The following is a 24,361-nucleotide window of genomic DNA, read 5'->3' as shown; positions in this document are numbered from 1 at the left end:
AAGTTTCAGTCTCCAATTTTGCTCTTCATGCTTTTTTTTGATGAACTTTGCTACTCACAGGGCTTTGACTATCACCTAAATCCTTAAACTTCTCTAATCTATGTCTCTACTGAAATCCACTTGCCAAATTCCAAAGTGGTATTTTCAAATGTATGTTGGAGAACTCCAACTATATATTCCATAGGTACCTCAATCATTTAATATGGTACTCATTATTTTACCCCTCCTTCACTCTCATTTCTATAGTCCCTTTTGCAAAATGTGTTGGAGAATGAATTCTTCTACTAGTCTCAATATTGAAGTCTAAACTCTCCTAACACTAACACAATTTTTCCAAACCCTAAACATATACTTCAAAATTTTTATTGAAGTTTAAGTTCTTAATTATTCCTTAAGTAAGACTGCTGCCCTTGGTTTCTGCTTTCATTAATAACAACAGTAACTTTAAATTGATATTTAGGTGTAAACTGTGTGCAGTGCTACTTCCCTTACTGTCTTCTCCCTGGAGTCAGTGGCCATTAAAATAATTTTCCTGCCCTCTGGACTTGACAGTATAGGGATGAAGACAAAAACATAAGGAAATAAATGTAAAACGATGAGCTCTCACCTCTAGTATAAAAAATTCAGGACATTCCTTCCTGGGGTAGACAATAGGGAGCCTGGCTCTGAAATTTGAATCCTTCCCCCTTCCCACAACTCTATGGAATAATCATTGATTAATATAAGATTAGGGGCCTTTATCAATCTTATGAAATGTTTGCAATTTGATAGTTCAATTTGAAAGTGGTGAAAATGGGACATTTTCCGTTGCATGTTTCCACAACAAAATGTATACTAAAAATACACTTTGCTTTTATTTCCAGATTAGATTGAGCATCTTTTATTACAAATAGTCCTTGCTTAATTCCATCTTCCGTGACCTATTCTACATATTCTTTCCCATTTTTCTACATGTAGTTTACGTTTTACTCATTAATTCACGGGAGCCCTTGATGGCTTTTGGGGCGGGGTCGGGCGCCAGGCTCTTGGTGGAGTCAGGAAGAGAACTCGGACCAGCTGGGGACAGAGTCAGGGGTTGGTCTCCTGCGGGGTCACGTATCGGGGTCGGGACTGGCTTAACCCGAGGCCCCTTAGAGTGCGTCGGGGGCGGGCTCAGGGAGGGAGGGGGGACGCGGTCAGCGACAGGACCAGATGCCTGGCTTCGGGCGGGGGTCAGAGGCCCGGCTCAGACGCTGTCAGGGGCGGGGCCAAGGGAGCGGTTAGGGGCGGGGTCAGGGCCTGGCACGGGCGGGGCCAGGGCGGGGCCAGAAGCCAAAGTTCCTTGGGGTCTGGGGTCAGGGGCGTGGTTAGCGGCCGAGCTCCGGGAGTGAGGGGTTGGGGTCAGCAGTCGAGCTTGGGCGGCATCAGCAATGGAACTCTGGCGGGGTCAGGCGGCAGGATCACCGGCCGAGCTCGGGCGGGGTTAGTGGTAGACTCAGGACCCGACCAGGCGCTCCGCTCTCTGGGTGTCGGGGGCCGCCGGATGCGGATCCTGGTCATGGGCGCTAGCGCGGAGCGCCCTTGGGAAACGCTGCCCAGGTGGCGCCTGCAGCTGCTGCTGCTGCTGCTGCCGCCGCTGCTGCCTCTGCTGGTGGCGGCCCTGCCTAAGGATCCCCCTGCTGCCGAGTCCCTTTCCCCTGCCCCTTCCCAGGCTCACGGTGAGGGGACTGAAACATTCCCTACCAGGGGGAGGAACAGGAGGGTGCAGCCACGCTGACCCCAGAGGTGGAGGCGTCGGGAGTGGATCCCAGAGCTGGGGTCAGGGTGGGTGGGGACAACATGGCAGGTACTGAAGCCCAGGTATGAAGGACTGAGATCAATTTAGGTGGGAAGAGCCGGGGAGGGAGGGGTCTTGGGGGAGTCAGACACGATGCCACTTGCCCTGGTGCCTGGAAATCACCTGAGTCTCATCTCTGCTCTGTTTTCCTCTCTGAACAAGGAAGCCCCAGAGACAGCATCAACCAAGGTGGGTCAGCTCCCCACACTCCCAGGCCCTGCTTGGGTGGGAACTCGTCCCAGGCTCCAGTGTAGGGCCATAGAAATGGGCAGAGGCCAAGGGCTTGGGGCCTCGTGAAGGAAGGGAGTACCAGGACTGCTGAAGCTGGGGGCCCCTGAGGTCTCTTGGCCTTTGCCAAGGCCTGAGGAACTCAGGACACGCCCTCTTCTGAGTCTCTGAACCAGGCTTGTCAGCATTGGCCCCACACCCCTTCTTCTTTTAGAAATGGAAAATTGTGAGTCCAGAGATTGGAAGCAACTGCCTAACTCACCACATAGCCTCACAGAAAGTCTTGGCTTTTCAAACTCCTGTTCCCGCCCATGGATCTCTCTTCTCGGTATATAAGAGCGAGGTGGAAGGAGCACAGCTACTTAAAAGCCATGACCTTGAGCCAGTCAAGTAGCCTCAAAGACCCTCAGTTCCTTCACTTGCACACTAGGTGTAGAGGTGTGAGTTAAGGAAAATTTTCTGGCAGGCCAATGGAAGGAGGGGTCTGTCTTCCCAGGAGATGCTGCCCGGAGCTCCTGTGGCCCCACCGTTCACCTCCCTCCCCCCACCCAATCCCTGGGTCCTCATTCCCACGAGATTTTCTGGGTTTGGTGGTCCTCAGCAGCAACCACTGAAGGCACAGATGGGGCAGCCGTCAGCCATTTTGGCCAGGTGACATTTCTCTTGAAATGGAGGAGGGGACTCATTGGTAGGGACCTTCTGGGGTACCACTGGTGTCTCTGATGTTTGTGGGTGGGTGGGGGTGTCTCCACAGTGTGCGGGAAGCCAAAGGTGGTGGGGAAGGTCTTTGGTGGCCAGGACGTCGTGGCCGGCCAGTGGCCATGGCAGGCAAGCCTGCTCTACCAGGGCCTGCACCTCTGCGGAGCTGTCCTCATCGACTCCCACTGGGTGCTTTCAACTGCCCACTGCTTCCTCAAGTGAGTTTTCCTTCTTGTGTTCCCCTAGCAGAAGGGCTGGGATTGGGGAGGAGGAGAGAAGGGGTGAAGGCCGTCCCAAGCCTTTCTCTTTTGGCCATTGCTCGGGGACAGTCTGCTGGCAACAAACACATCACTGTTCCTGCCTTTGAACAGGCAGTTCCTGCACATCTGGAATGTCCTCCTGATCACCTTCCAACTCTCCTTTCATCAGCCTAAATCCTTCTCATCCTTTATCCTCAGATCAGGCAGCCCCTCCTCCAGGCAACCTTGGGCTCCCTTTGTGCTGGGGTCAGGCACACTTGTGGGGTAGCCTAGGGTTTCCTCTTGGAGGCTGCTCTGCCTCTTTTTCTCCCAACACAGAGGCTTTTAGAGCATCTAGAGTGTCTTCCTGGCCATGATGCTGTGTGGATGAGCTCCTTGCCACCTGTAGACCAGGTTTTCTCCATGGATCACCTGGGCCCTCAATATCCCACACACTATTGTTGAGTCAGAATCTCTAGGCAGAGACATGGGACTCCAGAATGTACAGGCAAACCTTGGAGACACTGCAGGTTCAGTTCCATGCCACCACAATAAAGCAAAAATCAAAGTAAAGCAAGTCACACAAAATTTTTGGTTTCACAGTGCATATAAAAGTTATCTTTATACTGTAGTCTATAAAGTATAGAATAGCATTATGTCTAAAACATGGACATACTTTAACTAAAAATACTTTATTGCTAAAAAATGCTAGTCATCATCTGAGCTGTCAGTGAGTCATAAACTTTTTGCTTGTAGAGTCTTGCCTCAATGTTGATGCCTGCTGACTGATCAGTGTGGTGGTTGCTGAACGCTGGGGTGGCTGTGGCAATTTTTTAAAATAAGACAACAGAGAAGTTTGCCACAGTGATTGGCCCTAGATTTCACAAAAGATTTCTGTAGCATATGATGCTGTTTGATAGAATTTTACCTACAGTAGAACTTCTTTCAAAATTGGAGCCAATCAGCTTAAACGCTGCCATTGCTTTATTAACTAAGTTTATGTAGTTTTCTAAATATTTTGTTGTCATTTCCACAATGTTCACAGCATCTTCTCCAGGAATAGATTCCGTCTTAGAAAACCAGTTTCTTTGCCCATCCAATAAGAAGCAACTCCTCATTAACTCAAGTTTTATCATGAGATTGCAGCCATTTGGTCACATCTAATTCTAGTTCTCTTGTGATTTCCACCACATTTTCAGTTACATGCTTCACTGAAGCCAGGAATCCCTCGAAGTCATCCATGAGGGTTGGAATTAACTTCTAAACTCTTATTAATGACGATATTTTGTCCTTCTCCCAAGAATTAGGAATGTTCTTCATGGCATATAGAATGGTGAATACTTTCCAGAAGGCTTTCAATTGACTTTTCCCAGATCCAATCAGAGGAATCGCCATCTATGGCCATCGTAACTTTATGAAATGTGGTTTTTAAATAATAAGACTTGGATGTTGAAATGACTCCATGATCCATGGGCTGCAGAATGGATGTTGGGTTAGCAGGCATGAAAACCACATTAATCTCATACATCTTCCTCAAAGCTCTTGGGTATCCAGGTGCATTGTCAATGAGCAGTCATTTTCTGAAAAGAATCTTTTTTTTTCTGAGCAGTAGGACTCAAGAATGAGCTAAAAGTATTCAGTAAACCATGTGATAAATAGATATGTTAGCAGGCCCAGGCTTTGTTGTTCCATTTATAAAGCAAAGGCAGAGTAGATGGCATAATTCTTAAGGGCCCTAGGATTTTCAGAATTGTAACTGAGCATTGGCTTCAACTGAAAATTTTCAGCTTCATTCACCCCTAACAAGAGTCAGCCCGTCCTTTGAAGCTTCGAAGCCAAGTATTGACTTCTCTTGAGCTATGAAAATCCTAGATGGCATCTTCTTCCGATAGAAGTCTGTTCATCTACATTGAAAATCTGTTGTTTACTTTAGCCACCTTCATCAATTATCTTAGCCAGAACTTCTGGGTAACTTGCTGCAGCTTTTCCTTCAGCACTTGCTGCTTCACCTTGTACTTTTATGTTATGAAGATGGTTTCTTTCCTTAAACCTCATGAACCAGCCTCTCCCAACTTCAAACTTTTTTTTACAGCTTCCTCACCTCTCTCAGCCTCCATAGAATTGAAGAAGTTAGGGCCTTCCTCTGGATTATGTTTTGGTTTAAGGGAATGCTGTGACTGGTTTGATCTTCTATCCAGACCACTAAAACTTCCTCCTTATCAGCAATAGGCTGTTTTGCTGTCATCATTTGTGTGTTCACTGGAGTAGCACTTTTAATTTCCTTCAAGAACTTTTCCTTTTCATTTATAACTTGCCTAACTGTCTGCACAAGAGGATTGGCTTTCAGCCTCTTTCTGCTTTAGACATGCCTTCTCCTCACTAAGCTTTACCCTTTCTAGCTTTTGATTTAAAGTGAGAAACGTGTGACTCTTCCTTTCACTTGAACACTTAGAGGGCATTGCAGGCTATTAATCAGCCTAATTTCAATGTTGTCTTAGGGAACAGAGAGGCCTGAGGGGAGAGAGATCATGGATGGTGGTCGGTGGAGCAGATAGAGCACACAAAACATTTATCGATCACCTTTGCCATCTTATATGGGCATGGTTTGTGGCACCCAAAACAACTGCAGTGGTAACATCAATGATCACTGATCCCAGAACACTGTAACAGATATAATAATAGTGAAAAAGTTTGAAATATTGTGAGAATTACAAAAATGTGACACAGAGTGAGCACAGGCTGTTGGAAAAATGGCGCTGATAGACTTGCTCAGCTCAGTGTTGCCAAAATCCTTCAATTTGTGAAAAACTCAGTATCTCTGAAGCCCAATAAAAGGAAGTGCAATAAAACAAAGTAAGTCTGTATAGCCAGCATCTGGGGAATTCTTATCAGTTCTGAAAGCAGTGTGCTGGGAGGAGCTGTGGTACCTGATACCTTTGTGCTGGGCTGCATGGGTGGGAAGGGTGGGGGCTCCCTACTCCTCAGGCCTCTCCCAAGCCTGGCTGTGTGCCTAGATTCTGAACAGAGTTGGAGGGATCCTGGAAGGGTGGGGGAGGGACAGCACAGCCCCAGGCTGGGAGTTGGAGCTCTGGCACCCACTGGCTTTGAGGCCCCAGCTGGGTCCTGTCAACCTCTGCTCTGAGCCCCACTCCAGATGAAGTCTTCTGGCACAGGGGATGGCAACACCCCACCTTGAGGGGTCACCAGCCTGTCAGGAGAATGAGGCACAAGCTCAAATAAGCATGATGCAGGAAAGCAAGCTCAAAGTAAGAAGGGCAGACCCGAAGAAGGGAAGTCAGAAGAGATGCTGTGCTCCAGCCTGGGTTGTGAGGGAAGCTGCCTGTGGAGGGGTGTGGAGATGCAGGGCCTTATCCTATGGAAGGATCTGGACATGCAGAGTGTGGGGAAGGGCCTTCTGAGTGGATGACTTGGGTGGACAAAGTCATGAAGGTTGGAAGTTTCTTCACTCATTTTCAGGGAACATGGGGAGGTTCAGTTTCATGCACTTATTCGTTCAATTAACAAAGTTATTATGAATGCTGGTGACATGTGGGATAGGGTGGGTAAAGAGGAGAGGAGTAAGGCAGGTGTTTGGTCCAGCAGGTGGGTCATCAGCTACCTCCAGGAGGCCCAGGTGAGAGCCAGATCTCCTCCTGTTTAAAATGAAAAAAACTTGTTGTGATGATCCCTCCAAGGGTTCTTCTACCACTAGGATTCCCTGTTCCTCTGATTGTAGCATGTGATAGGGAAGCCATATGTCCTCAGGTTGTGAGCAGAATATCAGTCCACCTCAAGAAAGAAGGCTAAGGAGTAGAGGAAAGAGGGAGACCAAAGCTTCCTGGAATCTTGGCAGGGTGGATGACCCAGAAGGGTGTGGGAGGTTAGGCAAGGATGCAGGGAGAAAGTACTGGCCCCATTCCGAGATAATGGGTGCTAATGAGCCCTTCTTCCTCCAGCAAATCCCACGCCCCTAAGGACTACCAGGTTCTATTGGGAAATACCGAACTGTACCAGCAAACCCAGCACACCCAGAAGATGTCTGTGAATCGGATTATCACCCACCCAGACTTTGAGAAGTTCCACCCCTTTGGGAGTGACATCGCCATGCTGCAACTGCACCTGCCTGTGAACTTCACTTCCTATATCACTCCTGCCTGCCTCCCACCCCCTGGCATGCAGCTGACCACCTACAAGTCCTGTTGGATAACTGGCTGGGGAATGCTCTCCGAAGACAGTGAGGGAGTGTGGGCCAGGGTGGGGGAGTAGGGGTGGAGGGATCATGAAGGAGGGGAGGGAGAGGAGGGAGCAAAGGGAGAGTGAGAGGAGGAGAGAGGAAGAAGGAGGGGAAGAAGCATCCCCAGACAGAGAAGCCCAGGACTGCAGGTAGGTCGTCGGCAGCCTCCCTATCCTTGAGGCCCTTCTAAGACCTTGACTCTCTGTGCCTCTTTTTCATCACCTTTAAGTACTAGTCCATGTGGGAGCCCTTACAGCTTCAGAGGCCCTGAGTGCAAGGCTCTACAGTCTGAGAGTCTTCTACTTTGGGAAGCAAGAATGGAGTTCTTGATTCCAAGCTTTGAATCATTGATGGATCTGAAATTTTTTGCTTCAATTCTAAGGTCATGTGTGGGACTGGCCAATTTGAGACCACAATCAAAAACCTTGATTTTCCATTGCCAGAGAACGGACTGGGAAAACAGAAACCACATTTATGACTTCTCACCTCTGGGCCTGCAAGATGAAGTTAGAATGATTATGACTTCAGTGGGTTTAACCTCTCTCAACCTCGCCTTGTTCTCTCCTAGCCCAGGTCAGCTGCACACTTCATAGCCATATTAGGGTGAGCTGAATAGCAGAGGAGGAAGTATTTTATTTAGATTGAAGGAGAAACTCAGGCAAAGATTTATTCAGGATATTTATTAAAGACAGGAACGTTTGTAGTTTGGGGAGCTACTTTTGGTGTAATGTTAAGGAAAAAGAAGAAGATATATTTGGAATTATCAATAGGGCCATAATTTGGTTGTGTTTTCCAACAGAGGTACTGCAGGCATTTTGGGCAGAATACGTCCTCATTAGTTGGGGCTGTGCAGTTCAGCTTCTCTGGCCCTTTCCCACTAAACGGCAGGAACACTCCCTAGTCACTGTGACAAGCAGCTCCCCAGCATTTCCAAACCTGCCTCGTTGAGCAAGGACATTAGTGTAAACTGAAAAAGTACATCAGCACTCAGAATCTGGAAGAGAAACAGCCACTCGAACAGAAAGCAAGTAAAAGATTCATGAGGGACACAGGCCTTCAGCTATCTGTCCCACCTAGCCTCTCCCCCATATAGCTCTGTGTTTGAATATTTGTTGGTTCACTTCCTTACACACACACACACACACACACACACACACACACACACACACACCCATGACAGGGGCCATGTCTTATTTGCTTTAATGTCCCAATCTCCACCACAGGCCCTGTCACCTTGTAGGGTCTCCACTGCTGCTACCCTGGGCTGACAGATCATCATGTCTTGCCTGTGGCCTCCTAACCGGTCTCCCAGCTTCTGCTCTTGTGTGCCTCCACTTTACTCTCCACACAGCTGTCATTGTTCATTTCTAGTCATGACTTTTGTCACTTACCTGTTAAGGATGCTCCGGTGCCTTCTCATTTGTGCTTTGAATCAAATCCAAACTACCTACCTTGGCTATAAGGCCCTGCATGATATGGCCTCCATCCCTGCCACAAGGGCCTCAATTGTGGTCCTTGACCATGCCAGCCCCGTCCCTACCTCAGGACCTTGACCGCTGCTGTTCCTGCTCTAACATGCTTTCCCCCTAATCTGTGCATGACTAGTTTCTTCTTCACATTTGAGAAGTTTTAACTGGTCGTGTGAGCTAAAATAGACAACTCTCATTATGTTGCATCCCCGTTGTTTTTTTTTTTTTTTTTGCTTCATACCATTTCTTATATCTGCATTAATTTTTTTTCTTAATTCAGTTTTATTGAGATATAGTCACATACCATGCAGTCATACATAGTGCACATTCAGTTGTTCACAGCACCATTACATAGTTGTGCATTCATCACCAAAACCAATTCTTAAACTTTTTCCTTACCACACACACAAAAATAATAAGAATAAAAATTAAAGTGAAAAAGAACAATTAAAGTGAAAGAGAACATTGGGTGCCTTTTTTTTTTTTTTTTGCCCCCATTTTTCTACTCATCCATCCATACACTGGACTAAGGGGAGTGTGGTCCACATGGCTTTCCCAATCACATTGTCACCCTTCATAAGCTACAATTTTATAGAATCATCTTCAAGATTCAAGGGTTCTGGGTTGTAGTTTGATAGTTTCAATATTTACTGCTAGCTATTACAATTCATCAGAACCCAAAAAAGGTTGTCTGTATTGTGCGTAAGAGTGCCCACCAGAGTGACCTCTTGGCTCCTTTCAGAATCTCTCTGCCACTGAAGCTTATTTCATTTCACATCCCCCTTTTGGTCAAGAAAATGCCTTCCATTCCACGATGCTGGGCCCAGATTCCTCCCCATGAGTCATATTCCACGTTATCTGCATTAATTTTATTTATGTATTGATTTACTTCACTTAGTCTGTTTCTGCCAACTAAAAATATTCCCTCTATCTCATGAGTCCGTAAGATACCTAGCATGAGTACAGGTGAATAGATGAGTGAGTAGGTTAGTGATTGGACAGAAGGACAGATAAGAAGATGGAGGGGTGGATGGGTGGTGGGAGGATGAATGGGTTGGTGCAGGGGAAGATGGATGGAGGTGAGAGAAGAGTGGCTGCCTGTGTTGATAGACAGAGTACAATGGGTAGGTGGGTGATGGAGGATGGATCAAGAGATGAATGGAAGTGTGGGCGGATGGGAAAATGGATGAAAGAGTGAAAGCAGAGTGCAGGTTGTGAGATAAGTAGATGGAGGAATAGGCAAGTGGATGGGTGGTTGGAGAAATGGCAGAATGCTGAGTGACGGATTGAGAATGGATGCAACAGTTCATGAATGAGTAGGTGGGCCAGTGGGTGTTGTTAAGGTCCAGTGAAGGTGTCAAGTGTTTGTGAGGCTTGTCTCTTTTCTTTATGGAAGGAGGGGTGTAGTCTATGGCTGAGAGGAATGGAGAAAGGAGAATGAGTTTGTGTAAAGTGAGTACAGGAGAAGGGTTTCTCAGGTGTGTGTAGAGACACCTGAAGCAGAGCTGAGAGTTCAGCTGCCCTGAGAAAACTCCATGTCTGGGGGAAGGTGATACTGAAGAGACACTGGTGAGCAGGCAGGCAGAATGGGAGTGCAGAGAGCCTGGGATTCCTCTGCTAGTCTACAGACCACCTCACTGACTTCCCCCTCATCCTCACAGCACGGCTGCTCCCACCCTTCCATCTCCAGGAGGGTAAGGTGGGCCTCATAGAGAATGAGCTCTGCAATATGCTATATACTCAAAGGACTGCTAATGGCAAGAAAATGGTGCATGAAGAGATGCTGTGTGCTGGGGACTTCTCATCCGGAAAGTCCATCTGCCAAGTGAGTAAGGCCGTTTCTCTTCTTCCCTTGCCTGTCCTCACAGTGTCAGTTTCTCCAGGGGGGAGCGTGTGTTGCCCCTACTCTCTTTGAGGAGACACCCAGGCTTCCTGTTCCCTCCTGCTGTGTGTCTCCCTAAATCCCACACCTTAGTAGTGTCCCTAGCCAAGCACCTTCCCAAGCCCATCTCAGCAGGATGGCAGCAGCTAGAAGGACCTTCCAATAGCATCTACTTTTGTTGTGTGTTTTTAAACTTTTTATTGAACTATACATTCCCACAGAAGAGTGCATAATGCATATGAGTATAGCTTGATGAATTCTTACATGCTCACATGTGGGTTACTAGCAGCTCTGTAGTCCCCTTCCTTTCCCTTCTTCTCACTAATACCCAAGCACAACCACCACCTTCACTTTTATTTATAGCTGGCATCTTTCATGTCTGTTCTCTTTCTCTTTACATTGTATTTGTAGTTATACTTTGATTATTCTCATTGCTCTCTGGTATTATATTATGTGAACTGAAGTCTATTATCAATTCTGTTGATTGGTCTTTGAGGTGTTTCCAAGTTGGAGGTGTCACGAGTCGTAGGGCTATGAACATTTTCATACTAGTGTGCGAACACATTTCTGTTTCATAGATACTTCTGGATAGAATTGCTAGATTAAAAGGTAGGTTCAGCTTTGGTAGATGCTACAGAGCAATTCTCCCCAGTGGTTGCTCCAGTTCATGTTTCCTAAGGTGGTGGATGAGAGTTTAAATCTTGTCAATTCTTGGTACTTCCCATTGTTTCTCATTTTAGCCATATTGGTACATTCATAGTGATTTCTTATTGTGGTTTTAATTGTATCTTTCTCACAACTAAATTAAATACATTTTTCATGTTTATTGTCATTGGGTATTCTCTTCTAGGAATTTTCCATTCAAGTTTTTTTCTTCCTTCATTTTTCTGTTGGGTTGTCTATCTTTTTTTTGGTGGAAGCTCTGTATTCTAGATATAAGTTCATTGTTGGATATATGGATTTTAAAGGTCTCCCACTCTCTATAATGTCCCATTTTGTAAGTGTGGAAACTGAGGCCCACAGAGTGAATCTGGCTGGCCTAAAGGACGGTAGCACAAGTTGGGGTTCTGTGTTCTGCCTCCAAGCTCAACCTGCCACTACAAGGTCTCCCGCAGACCACCCTCCTCAGCTGACATCTGTGGGTGGAGCTTTTGCACAGAGCTCCATGGGGACATGGCGAGGAGAGCATTAGGGCTGTGGAGTTGGAGAAACCAAGCTTCAGATCTGGCCTCTGCTGCATATGCCAGCTCTGTGGCCTTGGACAGTCTCTTCACCTTCTGAGCTTGTTTCTCGTCTATAAAGTGGGGTTATTAGGGCCTCCTCATGGGTTGTCTACAGGATGGTGCTATGGAGTGAATAGTGTCCCCCTGAAATTCATGCCAAATGGAACCTCAAAATTTGGCCTTATTGGGAAATGAAGTCTTTGCAGATGTAATTAGTGACAGATCTGGTGATGAATTCATCCAATGACTGGTGTTGTGGGGAGGAGAGGACAAGGGAGACCCACACAGGGAAGATGCCATGTGAAGGTGGAGTCTTAGACTGGAGCGATGCTGCCACAAGCCAAGGAACGGCAACATCCACCAGGCTCTGGAGGAAGCCAGGGTGGGTCCTCCCTCATAGACTTCTGAAGGAGCACAGCCCTGCTGAAACCTTGCTTTCAGACATCTGACCTCAAGAACTGGGGGAGTAAATTTCTGTTCTTTAACCCACAAATTCCTGGTCATGTTTACAGCAGCCCTGGGACACTAATCCAGACGGGCTGAGATGAGTCTGGCTCCTGGAAAGGGCCCACTGCCCAGTGAGCTGGCTGAGCCAGGGGGAGGAAACTCTTCTCACCTGCCTTCTTGACAGCAGGTAGACACAGGTTTCTTGACTCATAGTCTGTATCCCTATCATTCTCTCTGAATGTCTGTCCTGACCCATCCTCTCACAGCATCAGCTGAGCCCAGAGGTGGAGTGGGGTCCTATAGAGAGCCAGAGTCTGGTGGAGGCTCATCTACTGAGTCCCCAGTTCAGGCTGGCCTCCTTGACCCCCCTTCCAGCCTTGTTTCCCACGTGACTTCTCCTGCAGAGGCCAGACACATGGAGCCCCCATTAGCACCATTTGTCTGCTTGCTTGATGGACATCCCTAGTGCCCCCAGTCCTGCCCCTCCTGTGATTCCATTCCCAGCCTGAGGATGCCACTGAGCTCCACACCTGGGAATCAGCAGGTGCTTCTTCCCTCTAGCCTTCTCTCCCTCTTCCCGCCTCAGCCTCTCAGTTGCTCAGCTTGTCCCTGAGACTCCATTTGGATTCATCTTAGGCCAAACCAAGGTTCTACTTTCCACTCCCTACCCCAGGCGTTGCCCTCCTCTCTCTTTTGAGGGACCTCCTACCCTGCCCCTGGCCTGAGAAGCACATCCCTGAGGAGAGACAGGGTTGGAGGGAGTGAAACAGCTTTCAGACTACAAAGGGTACAGACCTTGTTCACATCTAAAATCTGTCACTTACTCCCTCTGTGGCATTAGCAAAGTTTACATGCCCATGGAATGCACTTACTAACAGCCTCTACTTCTTAAGGTTTTTGTAGGAGTGAGATGATACAATTCCTGTGGAACACTGAGCAAAGTGCCTATCATTTAGTAGGTACTTAGCAAGTGCTGGTCTTTATGGACATTGCCTTATCTATTGCCACCTGTATGCATTGTTCACACATTTCTAGGCCTGTCTTAGACCTGTCCTCTCAAGCACAGGTGGAATTTACCACCTCCATGCACACACACACGTGGTTTCCTCCTATCTCTACAGCAGTGCAATGGGGTTGGGTATATTTGTATTTGTTTTTCCTCTCCCAGCTGGGAGCTCCTCTTGTCTGTTGGAGTCCTTCCCTTCTCTCCCAGACTGGGTCACAGTCTACCTCGTCCACCTGCTGAATCACTGCTGGCTGGTGGGGACAGGGACCCCTGCCCTGGAACATCAAGCCTTCCCGAAGGCCATGGACACCTCAGGGTTGGGGATGCTGTTGGGAGGGGCAAGGGTACTCCTGAGGGGGACCCTAGAGGAAAAGCACTGACACAGTGATGGGACACCCTGACTCTTCGAGAAGACCACATGTGTTAGTTTCCTAGTGCTGTGAAACAAATGACCACAAGCTTATTGGCTTCAAAAAACAGAGTTTATCATTTTACGGTTCTTGAGGTCAGAAGGCTAAAATGGCCTGGCAGGGCTGTGTGCTTTCTGGAGGTTCTTTCTTGCCTTTTCCAGCTTCTTGGCTTGTGGTTCCTCTCTCCATCTTCTAAGCCAGCAGTCACTTGACTCCCTTCTCTTCTTCTGTCATCACATCTCCTTCTCCAACCTATTCCTCCCTCTTTCCCTTATAAGGATCCTTGTGATCACATTGGGCCCCTCTGGATAATCTGGTATCATCTCCCCATCTCAAAGTACTTAATGTAATCCCATCTGCAAAGTCCCCTTTACCATGTGAGAAGTATGTTCACAGATTCAGGGGACCATGACATGGACATCCTTTGGGTTCCATTTTTCATCCATCACACCAAATCACCCCTTCTTTCTCCTTCCAGCCTCCATGTCTGATGTTTGACAACCCCCCACCCCCTCTCAACTGTTGATGCTGCTTCTTATTTCACTGTCCAAAGCAAAGCCACAAGGCCAGAGCCCTCTTATATCCTCAACTCTGCTTCTCCCACCTCCTGCATCTGTGCCTGGTCTCTCCTGACCCCTCCCCTGCCTTGACTCAGGCCAGCCTCTCTGTTGACCACAGGGGTCCTCAGAGGCTTTTCTCCTGCTCCTCTGCCACAGGCCTTTCCCTTTGATACCATGAAGGGTAACTCCCTGGCTCAACTAACTTCTATTTCTTTGCTCAGGGTGATTCCGGGGGGCCCCTCATCTGTCAGCTCAGCAGTGCCTGGGTTCTGGTGGGGTTGGCCAGTTGGGGCTTGGACTGCCGGCCTCCCATCTACCCCAGCGTCTTCACCAGGGTCACCTACTTCACCACGTGGATCGATGGCATCAAGAGAGTCACACCTGTTCCTGAAGCAATTTCTGCTCCTACTCAGAACCCCCTTTCAGGCCAGCTCCACACAGCTGCTTGCTCACCCAGGCTCTGTCCATCCCTTGTGCCTCCACAGGTCTTTCTCCTACTGCTATGTGTATTCAGGTCCTGGGGGCAGACCCTGTAGTGACCTATTGGGCCCCTCCTCTCCTTCAGCCTTCTATCCACTTTGGGCCCCAATCTCATGCTAGAACCTTCCACAGCCCCACTGTCTCTTTGAACATTTCCTTCTCTTTAACTTTACTTTTCACTAGTTCCCACCCTGCAAACCAAGCCTGACAAAATAAAACCAAAGTTAATAATGGTCCCCCTCCCTGCTCCTTCATCTGCCCCATCTCCAGCTCTTTTCCAGCACCCCTGCACCTTCTGCTCTTGCCTGCCCATAGTGAGCATGCAGCCTTTCAGAGCAAGTATCTATACTGCAAAGAAGTAAGGGCTTCACCCAGTATAGAATAACCAGCACATCTGGGGTTGGGAAGAGTGGAAACCAAGGGAGGGGAGGCTTCTGGAGCCTGGGACCATTGACCTAGACTTGGGTCCTTGACGTCAAGGCAGGGGGTCAATAAGGGGGATCCATGCCTGCCTATCTGGAGCATTCTCAGCTGTGGTTGGAGCTGGAAGAACAGTGTTGGAAGCAGGCAGGGGTGGGGGAGATGCCGATGCCAGGCTGAGAGCCAAAGTTTAAGTCTGAAACCTCAGGCCTCTGCTCCTGGAGTCAGCTCTGAGCCCCATCCTCAGCTACCCCACAAGCCTCACTTTCTCCTTGTCTGCAGAAGCCACTCCTTACCTTTCATGCCCACCCCTGCATGGACTTCTTCATCCTGCCAGAGGCCACAATGCAGGCCTGGCTTGACATGCCCACACACTTTCTGTGTTGGAACTTGGTGTCACCTTTTCTGCTTAACTGAACTGGGACTTATTGGCCCAGCAGTCAGGCTCTAAGCAGAGTTCTAGGCCATCCTTCATGCCATTCTTCTCAGAAAGAGTCCTTCTGCTCCCAGGAAGGCCCCACAGCCCACGATAAAGTGGGGGAGCTCCCATTTCTTACAGATCCAGATCTTTCACAAATATATGCAGGTTAAACAACCAATGGGCCAAAGAGGAAATTGCAAATGAAATAGGTAAATACCTAGAAATGAATGAAAATGAGAACAAACCATATCAAAACCTAAGGGATGCAGTGAAAGGTAGTGCTGAGAGGAAAATTTATGACTCTAAACGCATACATCAAAAAGAAAGAAGGAGCTAAAACCAAAGATCTAACTGAACAACTGACGAGGCTAGAGAATGATAAGCAAACCAAACCTAAAGCAAGTAGAAGGGAAAAATCAAAGATTAAAGCAGAAATAAATGAGCTGGAGAACAAAACAAAACAAAAAAACAGTAGAGAGAATAAATAAAACCAACAGTTGGTTGCTAGGATCAACAAGACTGGCAGACCCTTAGTTAGACTGACAAAGCCAAAAAGAGAGAAGACACAAATAAACAGAATCAGAAATAAGAGCAGGGTAATTACTATGGATTCTGAACAAATATTTAAAAATCATAAGAGGATACTATAAATAATTGTATGCCAACAAGCTAGACAATTTAGAGGAAATGGACAATTTCCTGGAAACACATGAACAACCCAGACTGACCCAAGAAGAAATTGAAGACCTCAACAAACCAATCACAAGCAAAGAGATCAAATCAGTCATCAAAAATCTACCTATAGATAAATGCACAGGGTCAGATGGCTCCCCAGGGGAACTGTATCACACTTTCCAAAAAGAATTGACAGCATTCCTGCTCAAACTCTTCAAAAAACTGAAGAAAAAGGATTATTACCTAATCATTTTTTCTTTCTTTTTTTTATTTTTTCATTTTTTTTTGTTTTTTTATTCATTTTATTGAGATATATTCACATATCACGCAGTCATAAAAAACAAATCGTACATTTGATTGTTCACAGTACCATTACACAGTTGTACATTCATTACCAAAATCAATCCCCAACACCCTTATTACCACACACACAAAAATAACCAGAATAATAATTAAAGTGAAAAAGAGCAACTAAAGTAAAAAAGAACACTGGGCGCCCTTGTCTGTTTGTTTGTTTGTTTCCTTCCCCCACCTTTCCACTCATCCATCCACAAACTACACAAACAGGAGTGTGATCCCTATGGCCCCCTCAATCCCACTGTCCCCCCTGATAAGCCACATTTTTATACAATTGTCTTCAAGATTCATGGGTTCTGGGTTGTAGTTTGATAGCTTCAGGTATCCACCACCAGCTACCCCAATTCATTAGAACCTAAAAAGGGTTGTCTATATTGTGCATAAGAGTGCCCACCAGAGTGACCTCTCGGCTCCTTTTGGAATCTCTCTGCCACTGAAGCTTATTTCATTTCCTTTCACATCCCCCTTTTGGTCAAGAAGATGTTCTCCATCCCACGATGCCAGGTCCACATTCCTCCCTGGGAGTCATATTCCACATTGCCAGGGAGATTCACTTCCCTGGGTGTCTGATCCCACGTAGTGGGGAGGGCAGTGATTTCACCTTTCAAGTTGGCTTAGCTAGAGAGAGAGGGCCACATCTGAGCAACAAAGAGGCATTTGGGAGGAGGCTCTTAGGCACAATTATAGGGAGGCCTAGCCTCTCCCTTGCAGCAACAGTCTTCCCAAGGGCAAATTCCTTGGTAGAGGGCTCAATCCATCAAACCACCAGTCCCCTATGTCTGTGGGCATGTTAGCAACCATCGAGGTAGGGAAGGCCAATACCCTTGCATTCTCCACCAGCTCCTCAAGGGGGCTCTGCATATTTTTTTTCCTTTTTTTTTTTAAAAAACTTTTTTTTTTTCTAAATCAACTGTATGAAAAATTAAAAAAATAAAAAATAAATTAAAAAAAACATACAATAAAAGAACATTTCAAAGAGACCATAACAAGGGAGTAAGAAAAAGACAACTAACCTAAGATAACTACTTTACTTCCAACGTGTTCTTACTCTACCCCAAGAAAGTAACCTAGTATAGCAACATTTCTGTGAACGTGGTCCTACTATACCCATCAGAAATTAACAGACCATAGCCATTCCTCGGCATTCCCAGAACATTAAATTTATCCATGATAGCCTATCTGTTCTTCTAGGATTATTGTTCCCTCTTCCTTAATTGCTCTCTATCGCTAGTTCCCCTACATTCTACATTGTAAACCATTTGTTTTACAGTTCACATTAGTGGTAGCATGTAATATTTCTCTTTTTGTGCCTGGCTTATTTCGCTCAGCATTATGTCTTCAAGGTTCATCCATGTTGTCATGTTTCACAACATCGTTCCTTCTTAATGCCATGTAGTATTCCATCGTGTGTATATACCACATTTTATTTATCCACTCATCTGTTGAAGGACATTTGGGTTGTTTCCATCTCTTGGCAATTGTGAATAATGCTGCTATGAACATTGGCGTGCAGATATCTGTTCGTGTCACTGCTCTCCGATCTTCTGGGTATATACCGAGAAGTGCAATCACTGGATCGAAGAGTATCTCTATATCTAGTTTTCTAAGGAACTGCCAGACTGAATTCCAGAGTGGCTGAACCATTATACAGTCCCACCAACAATGAATAAGAGTTCCAATTTCTCCACATCCCCTCCAGCATTTGTAGTTTCCTGTTTGTTTAATGGCAGCCATTCTAATTGGTGTGAGATGGTATCTCATTGTGCTCTTAATTTGCATCTCTCTAATAACTAGTGAAGCTGAACATTTTTTCATGTGTTTCTTGGCCATTTGTATTTCCTCTTCAGAGAACTGTCTTTTCATATCTTTTGCCCATTTTATAATTGGCCTGTCTGTACCATCATCGTTGAGTTGTATGATTTCTTTACATATGCAAGATATCAGTCTTTTGTCAGATACATGGATTCCAAAAATTTTTTCCCATTGAGTTGGCTGCCTCTTTACCTTTTTGAGAAATTCCTCTGAGGTACAGAAACTTCTAAGTTTGAGGAGTTCCCATTTATCTATTTTTTCTTTTGTTGCTCGTGCTTTGGGTGTAAAGCCTAGGAAGTGGCCACCTAATACAAGGTCTTGAAGATGTTTTCCTACATTATCTTCTAGGAGTTTTATGGTGCTTTCTTTTATATTGAGATCTTTGGTCCATTTTGAGTTAATTTTTGTGTAGGTGTGAGGTAGGGGTCCTCTTTCATTCTTTTGGATATGGATATCCAACTCTCCAAGCCCCATTTGTTGAAAAGACCATTATGAACCAGTTCAGTGACTTTGGGGGCCTTATCGAAGATCAGTCGGCCATAGATCTGGGGGTCTATCTCAGAATTCTCAATTCGATTCCATTGATCTATATGTCTATCTTTGTGCCAGTACCATGCTGTTTTGACAACTGTGGCTTTATAATAAGCTTCAAAGTCAGGGAGTGTAAGTCCTTCCACTTGGTTTTTCTTTTTTAGAGTGTCGTTAGCAATTCGAGTCATCTTCCCTTTCCAAATAAATTTGATAACTAGCTTTTCCAAGTCTGCAAAGTAGGTTGTTGGAATTTTGATTAGGATTGCATTGAATCTGTAGATGAGTTTGGGTAGAACTGACATCTTAATGACATTTAGCCTTCCTATCCATGAACATGGAATATTTTTCCATCTTTTAAGGTCCCCTTCTATTTCTTGTAATAGAGTTATGCAGTTTTCTTTGTATAGGTCTTTTACATCTTTGGTTAAGTTTATTCCTAGGTACTTGATTTTTTTTAGTGGCTATCAAAAATGGTATCTTTTTCTTGAGTGTCTCTTCAGTTTGTTCATTTCTAGCATATAGAAACATTACTGACTTATGTGCATTAATCTTGTATCCTGCTACTTTGCTAAATTTATTAGCTCTAGTAGCTATATAGTCGATTTCTTGGGGTTTTCCAGATATAAGATCATATCATCTGCAAACAATGACAGTTTTACTTCTTCCTTTCCAGTTTGGATGCCTTTTATTTCTTTGTCTTGCGGGATTGCCCTGGCTAGCACTTCTAGCACAATGTTGAATAACAGTGGTGATAGCGGGCATCCTTGTCTTGTTCCTGATCTTAGGGGGAAGGATTTCAGTCTCTCACCATTGAGTACTATGCTGGCTGTGGGTTTTTCATATATGCTCTTTATCATATTGAGGAAGTTTCCTTCAATTCCTACCTTTTGAAGCGTTTTTATCAAAAACAGATGTTGGATTTTGTCAAATGCTTTTTCAGCATCTATTGAGATGATCACTTGATTTTTCCCTTTTGATTTGTTAATGTGTTGTAATACATTGATTGATTTTCTTATGTTGAACCATCCTTGCATGCCTGGAATGAACCCCACTTGGTCATGGTGTATGATTTTTTTAATGTGTCTTTGGATTTGATTTGCAAGTATTTTGTTGAGGATTTTATATTCATTAGGGAGATTGGCCGGTAGTTTTCCTTTTTTGTAGCATCTTTGCCTGGTTTTGGTATTAGATTGATGTTAGCTTCATAAAATGAGTTAGGTAGTGTTCCATTTTCTTCAATGTTTTGAAAGAGTTTAAGTAAGATTGGTGTCAATACTTTTTGGAAAGTTTGGTAGAATTCTCCTGTGAAGCCATCCGGCCCTGGCATTTGTTTGTGGGAAGCTTTTTGATGACTTATTGAATCTCTTTGATTGTGATTGGTTGGTTGAGGTCTTCTATTTCTTCTCTGGTCAGTCTAGGTTGTTCATATGTTTCCAGGAAATTGTCCATTTCCTCTGCATTATCCAGTTTGTTGCCATACAGTTGTTCATAGTACCCTCTTATAATTTTTTTAATTTCCTCAGGATCTGCAGTAATGTCACCTTTCTCATTCATTATTTTGTTTATATGGGTCTTCTCTCCTTTTGATTTTGTCAGTCTAGCTAGGGGCTTGTCAATCTTGTTGATCTTCTCAAAGAACCAACTTTTGGTGTTATTTATCCTCTCTGTTGTTTTTTTGTTCTCTATGTCATTTATTTCGGCTTTAATCCTTGTTATTTCTTTTCTTCTACTTGGTTTAAGATTGGTTTGCTCTTCATTTTCTAGCTTTTTCAGTTGATCCATTAGTTGTTTGATTTTGGCTCATTCTTCCTTTTTAATATATACGTTTAGTGCTATAAATTTCCCCCTATGTACCGCTTTTGCTGCATCCCATAGGTTTTGGTATGTTGTGTTCTCATTTTCATTGATCTCTATATATTTAGCAATTTCTCTTGCTATTTCTTCTTTAACCCACTGATTGTTTAGGAGTGTGTTGTTTAACCTCCAGGTATTCGTGAATTTTTTATGTCTCTTAGGGTTACCGAGTTCTAATTGTATTCCATTGTGGTCAGAGACTGTGCTTTGAATAATTTCAATCTTTTTAAATTTATTGAGCCTTCTTGATGTCCTTTATATCCCGTGCCATGGTCTCACTGTTCATCTTTAGTTCTTTAATTAGTTGCTCTAAGTACTGTATTTCTTCTGATCTTTTGATTTGGGGGCTTGGGCTTGGGTTATCCATATTGTCTGGTTTTTACATGTGCTTTAAAATTTTCTGTTGTTTTTGGCCTCTTGGCATTTGCTTAACTTGGTAAGGTTCTTTTAGGATTTGTAGACCAATTGAAATCCTTATCTCTAATTTGTCAGGTCTACAGTTTCGTGCAGTACACTTTCTGTGACTAACCAGCAGGTGGTGTCCGTGAGCCACCTGTTCCCCTCAAGCCAGTTCTCCCCCACTTTGCCTCTGTGGTGAGTGGGGGAGTAAGTCTTGTGGGGTCCAGTCGGTGTATCAAGCTTGCGTGTGTAGTTGGTTTTGCCCACCCTGTATAAGGGGCATGTGTCTGGGCGATCAGGGAGGGGGGCGGCTCTAACAACCAAATCTCCCTGGTGTTCCTGGAGTTTTAAAGCTACTGCAACAGTCTAATCCTTCAGTTCAGTCCTGCCACAGTTTGTCTCTGCCACTGACCCACAAGTCCTTGGTATTGGCGTGTGGCCCCTGAGACTTGTGAGTGGGTCCCTCTTCCAGCCTTGCACCCCCTAGTCCTCTCTTGAGGGGTGACTGTGCTATGTCACAGGTGAGTGCCATCCCCCCAGGGTGGTTCTGGGCTGCCGGTCTGTGTAGGGAGGCTCCCAGTCTGCTGAAATGATGCTTGAATGGGGCTTGTTAATTCCCACTGCTCCACCTTCCCAACTCTGGGACAACCAGCTGAGGGTGCAGGGAAGGCTAATGTCCATGCCCAATTTTGTGATGTATGTGTGCTATTGTAAGCACTTCCATCACATTTGGTTGTCTGGGGCAGCTCTGGCCTATGGGGCTGGTGATGGGCAGGAGTGTTTCCTGTCCACCAGGATGATGGCTGTGAGAAGATGCCCCCCTTTTCTTGGGAAGTTGTGGTGTTTAGTGAATTTTCTCAGCCACTGGATCATTGCCTTTTGTCTCAGAGCTCTCAGTTCTGCTCTTGTCATGACCTGCCCAAATCACAAGTCTTTGAGGCCCTCTGTATTGGGCTTCCTAGAGTAATTGTTTTAGAAAATGAAAAAAAGATTTAAAAAAAAGAAAAAAAGAAGGGCCCTCCAGCAGATCTAATGCATTATTGAAATGCTAAGAGACAAAGCAATTAGGGCTATTAAGGAAAGATCCAGGGGGCAGAGAGATCAGTTTTTCTTCAGGTTTTGCAAATGAGCCTGCAGGCCTGAGCTCTGCCCTTCCCCTTTCCATGTTCACCAGAACTCCAAAAAGCATCCGCTTTCATTTTTGAGTTTGTCTTGCTGTTTTTTTGCTATGCCTATCTCCTCTCTGCTGGGCTGGCTGCTCTCAGATTCTCTAGTGTCTGGTCTCAGTCTGTCTACGATTGGAGTTTGGATCAGTAGAATGAGTTTCTGATAAGAGCTGCCACTGCAGTTTTCCCTTCTCCTTCCTGGTGCTGACAGCCCCTCCTCCCAGGGGACTAAGCCTGGTAGGGAGGGGCGTGGGTCCCCTGGCCGCAAAAATGTACAGATTTCACTGATCTCAGCAGTTCCACGTTTTCATGAGTGTTGTATGAAGTATGCCCAAAGTCAGATTGCTCTGCGGTGTCCAGTCCATGCAGTTTCTGGCTTTCTACCTACTTCCCTGGAGGGGTAACTAAAACATACACCTCACCAATCCACCATCTTGCCCCGCCTCCCCTAATCATTTTTGAAGCTAATATTACTCTAATACCAAAACCAAATAAAGATACTACACAAAAACGGAAAACTATAGGCCAATCTCCCTAATGAAGACACATGAAAAAATTCTCAACAAAATACTTTCAATTTGAATTCAAAGGCCATTAAAAGAATTATACACCACAACCAAGTGAAGCTTCTTCCTGGCATGCAAGGGTGGTTCAACATAAGAAACTCAATCAATGTAATAAAAAACTTTAAATAAAAAGGGAAAAATCAAATGATCATCTCTATAGGTGCTGAAAAAGCACTTGACAAAATTCAGCATCCCTTTTTGATAAAAACACTTCAAAAGGTAGGAATTAAGGTACCTTCCTTAACATGATAAAGAGCATATATTAAAAAAACACAGCCAGCATAGTACTCAACAGTGAGAGACAGAAAGTCTTCCCCCTAAGGTCAAGAAAAGACAAGGATGCCCACTGTCACCTCTATTATTCAACATTGTGCAAGAAGTTGTAGCCAGAGAAATTTGCCAAGACAAAGAAACAAAAGGTATCAAAATTGGAAAGGAAGAAGTAAAACTGTCTTTATTTGCAGATGATATGATCTTATATTTGGAATATCCTGAGAAATCGATGACAAAGCTACTAGTGCTAATAAACAAATTCAGCAGAGTGGTGAGATACAAGATTAATGTACATAAGCCAGTAATGTTCCTATACATTAGTAATGACCTAACTGAAGAGACAATAAAAAAAATCCATTCATGATAGCAACTAAAAAATCAAGTACCTAGGAATAAATTTACCAAGGGTCCAAAAGACCTCTACACAGAAAATTACAATTTGTTACTAAAAGAAATCAAAGGGGACATAAAGATGTGGAAAGATATTCCATGCTCATGGATAGGTAGGCTAAACATTGATAAGATGTCAATGATACCCAAACTGATCTACAGATTCAACACAATTCCAATCAAAATTCCAACAACCTACAGACCTGAAAAAGCTAGTCATCAAATTTATTTGGAAGGGAATGGGGCTTCAAATTGCCAAAAACACTCTAAAAGAGAGGAATGAAGTGGGAGGACTTACACTTCCAGGCTTTGAAGACTACTATAATGCCACAGTGGTCAAAACAGCATGGAGCATAGTCCTGGCACAAAGATAGACATATTGATCAATGGCATTTAATTGAGAGTTTGGAAATAGATCCACAGAACTATGGTCAACTGATTTTTGGTAATGCCCCTAAATCCACTGAACTGGGACACAACAATCTCTATAACAATGAGCCTAGAAAAACTGGACATCCATATCCAAAAGTATGAAAGAGGCCCTCTATCTCACACCCTATACAAAAATGAACTCAAAGTAGGTCAAGATCTCAATATAAGACACAGCACAATGAAACCCTTAGAAGATAATATAGGGAAACATCTTCAAGAACTAGTAAGAGGAGGTAGCTTCTTAGACCTTACATCCAAAGCACCAACAACAAAAGAAAAAAATAGATAAATGGGAACTCCTCAAAATCAAAAGCTTTTGAGTCTCAAAAGACTGTCAAAAAGTGAAGAGGCAACCAACTCAATGGGAGAAAA

The 24,361-nt window shown here is 44.9% G+C and overlaps 1 protein-coding gene across 1 annotated transcript in view; it reads left to right on the top strand.

Moving 5' to 3' along the window:
* The first annotated feature begins 1,909 nt into the window (after positions 1–1,909).
* Positions 1,910–24,361, top strand: part of LOC119545112 (putative serine protease 47) — a 69,157-nt gene continuing 46,705 nt past the window's right edge. Inside the window, exons 1-5 of the mRNA XM_037850719.1 lie at positions 1,910–2,012; positions 2,784–2,961; positions 6,939–7,216; positions 10,347–10,510; positions 14,435–14,698. Of these exons, the coding sequence (XP_037706647.1) occupies positions 1,910–2,012; positions 2,784–2,961; positions 6,939–7,216; positions 10,347–10,510; positions 14,435–14,698 (987 nt within the window). The remainder of the gene's footprint in view (positions 2,013–2,783; positions 2,962–6,938; positions 7,217–10,346; positions 10,511–14,434; positions 14,699–24,361) is intronic.

The sequence above is a fragment of the Choloepus didactylus genome, chromosome 10, assembly GCF_015220235.1.
Source record: "Choloepus didactylus isolate mChoDid1 chromosome 10, mChoDid1.pri, whole genome shotgun sequence".
NCBI classification, from domain to species: Eukaryota; Metazoa; Chordata; class Mammalia; order Pilosa; family Megalonychidae; genus Choloepus; species Choloepus didactylus.
Note: the sequence above shows the minus strand (reverse complement) of the source record. Positions and strands in the feature narration are given on the sequence as shown.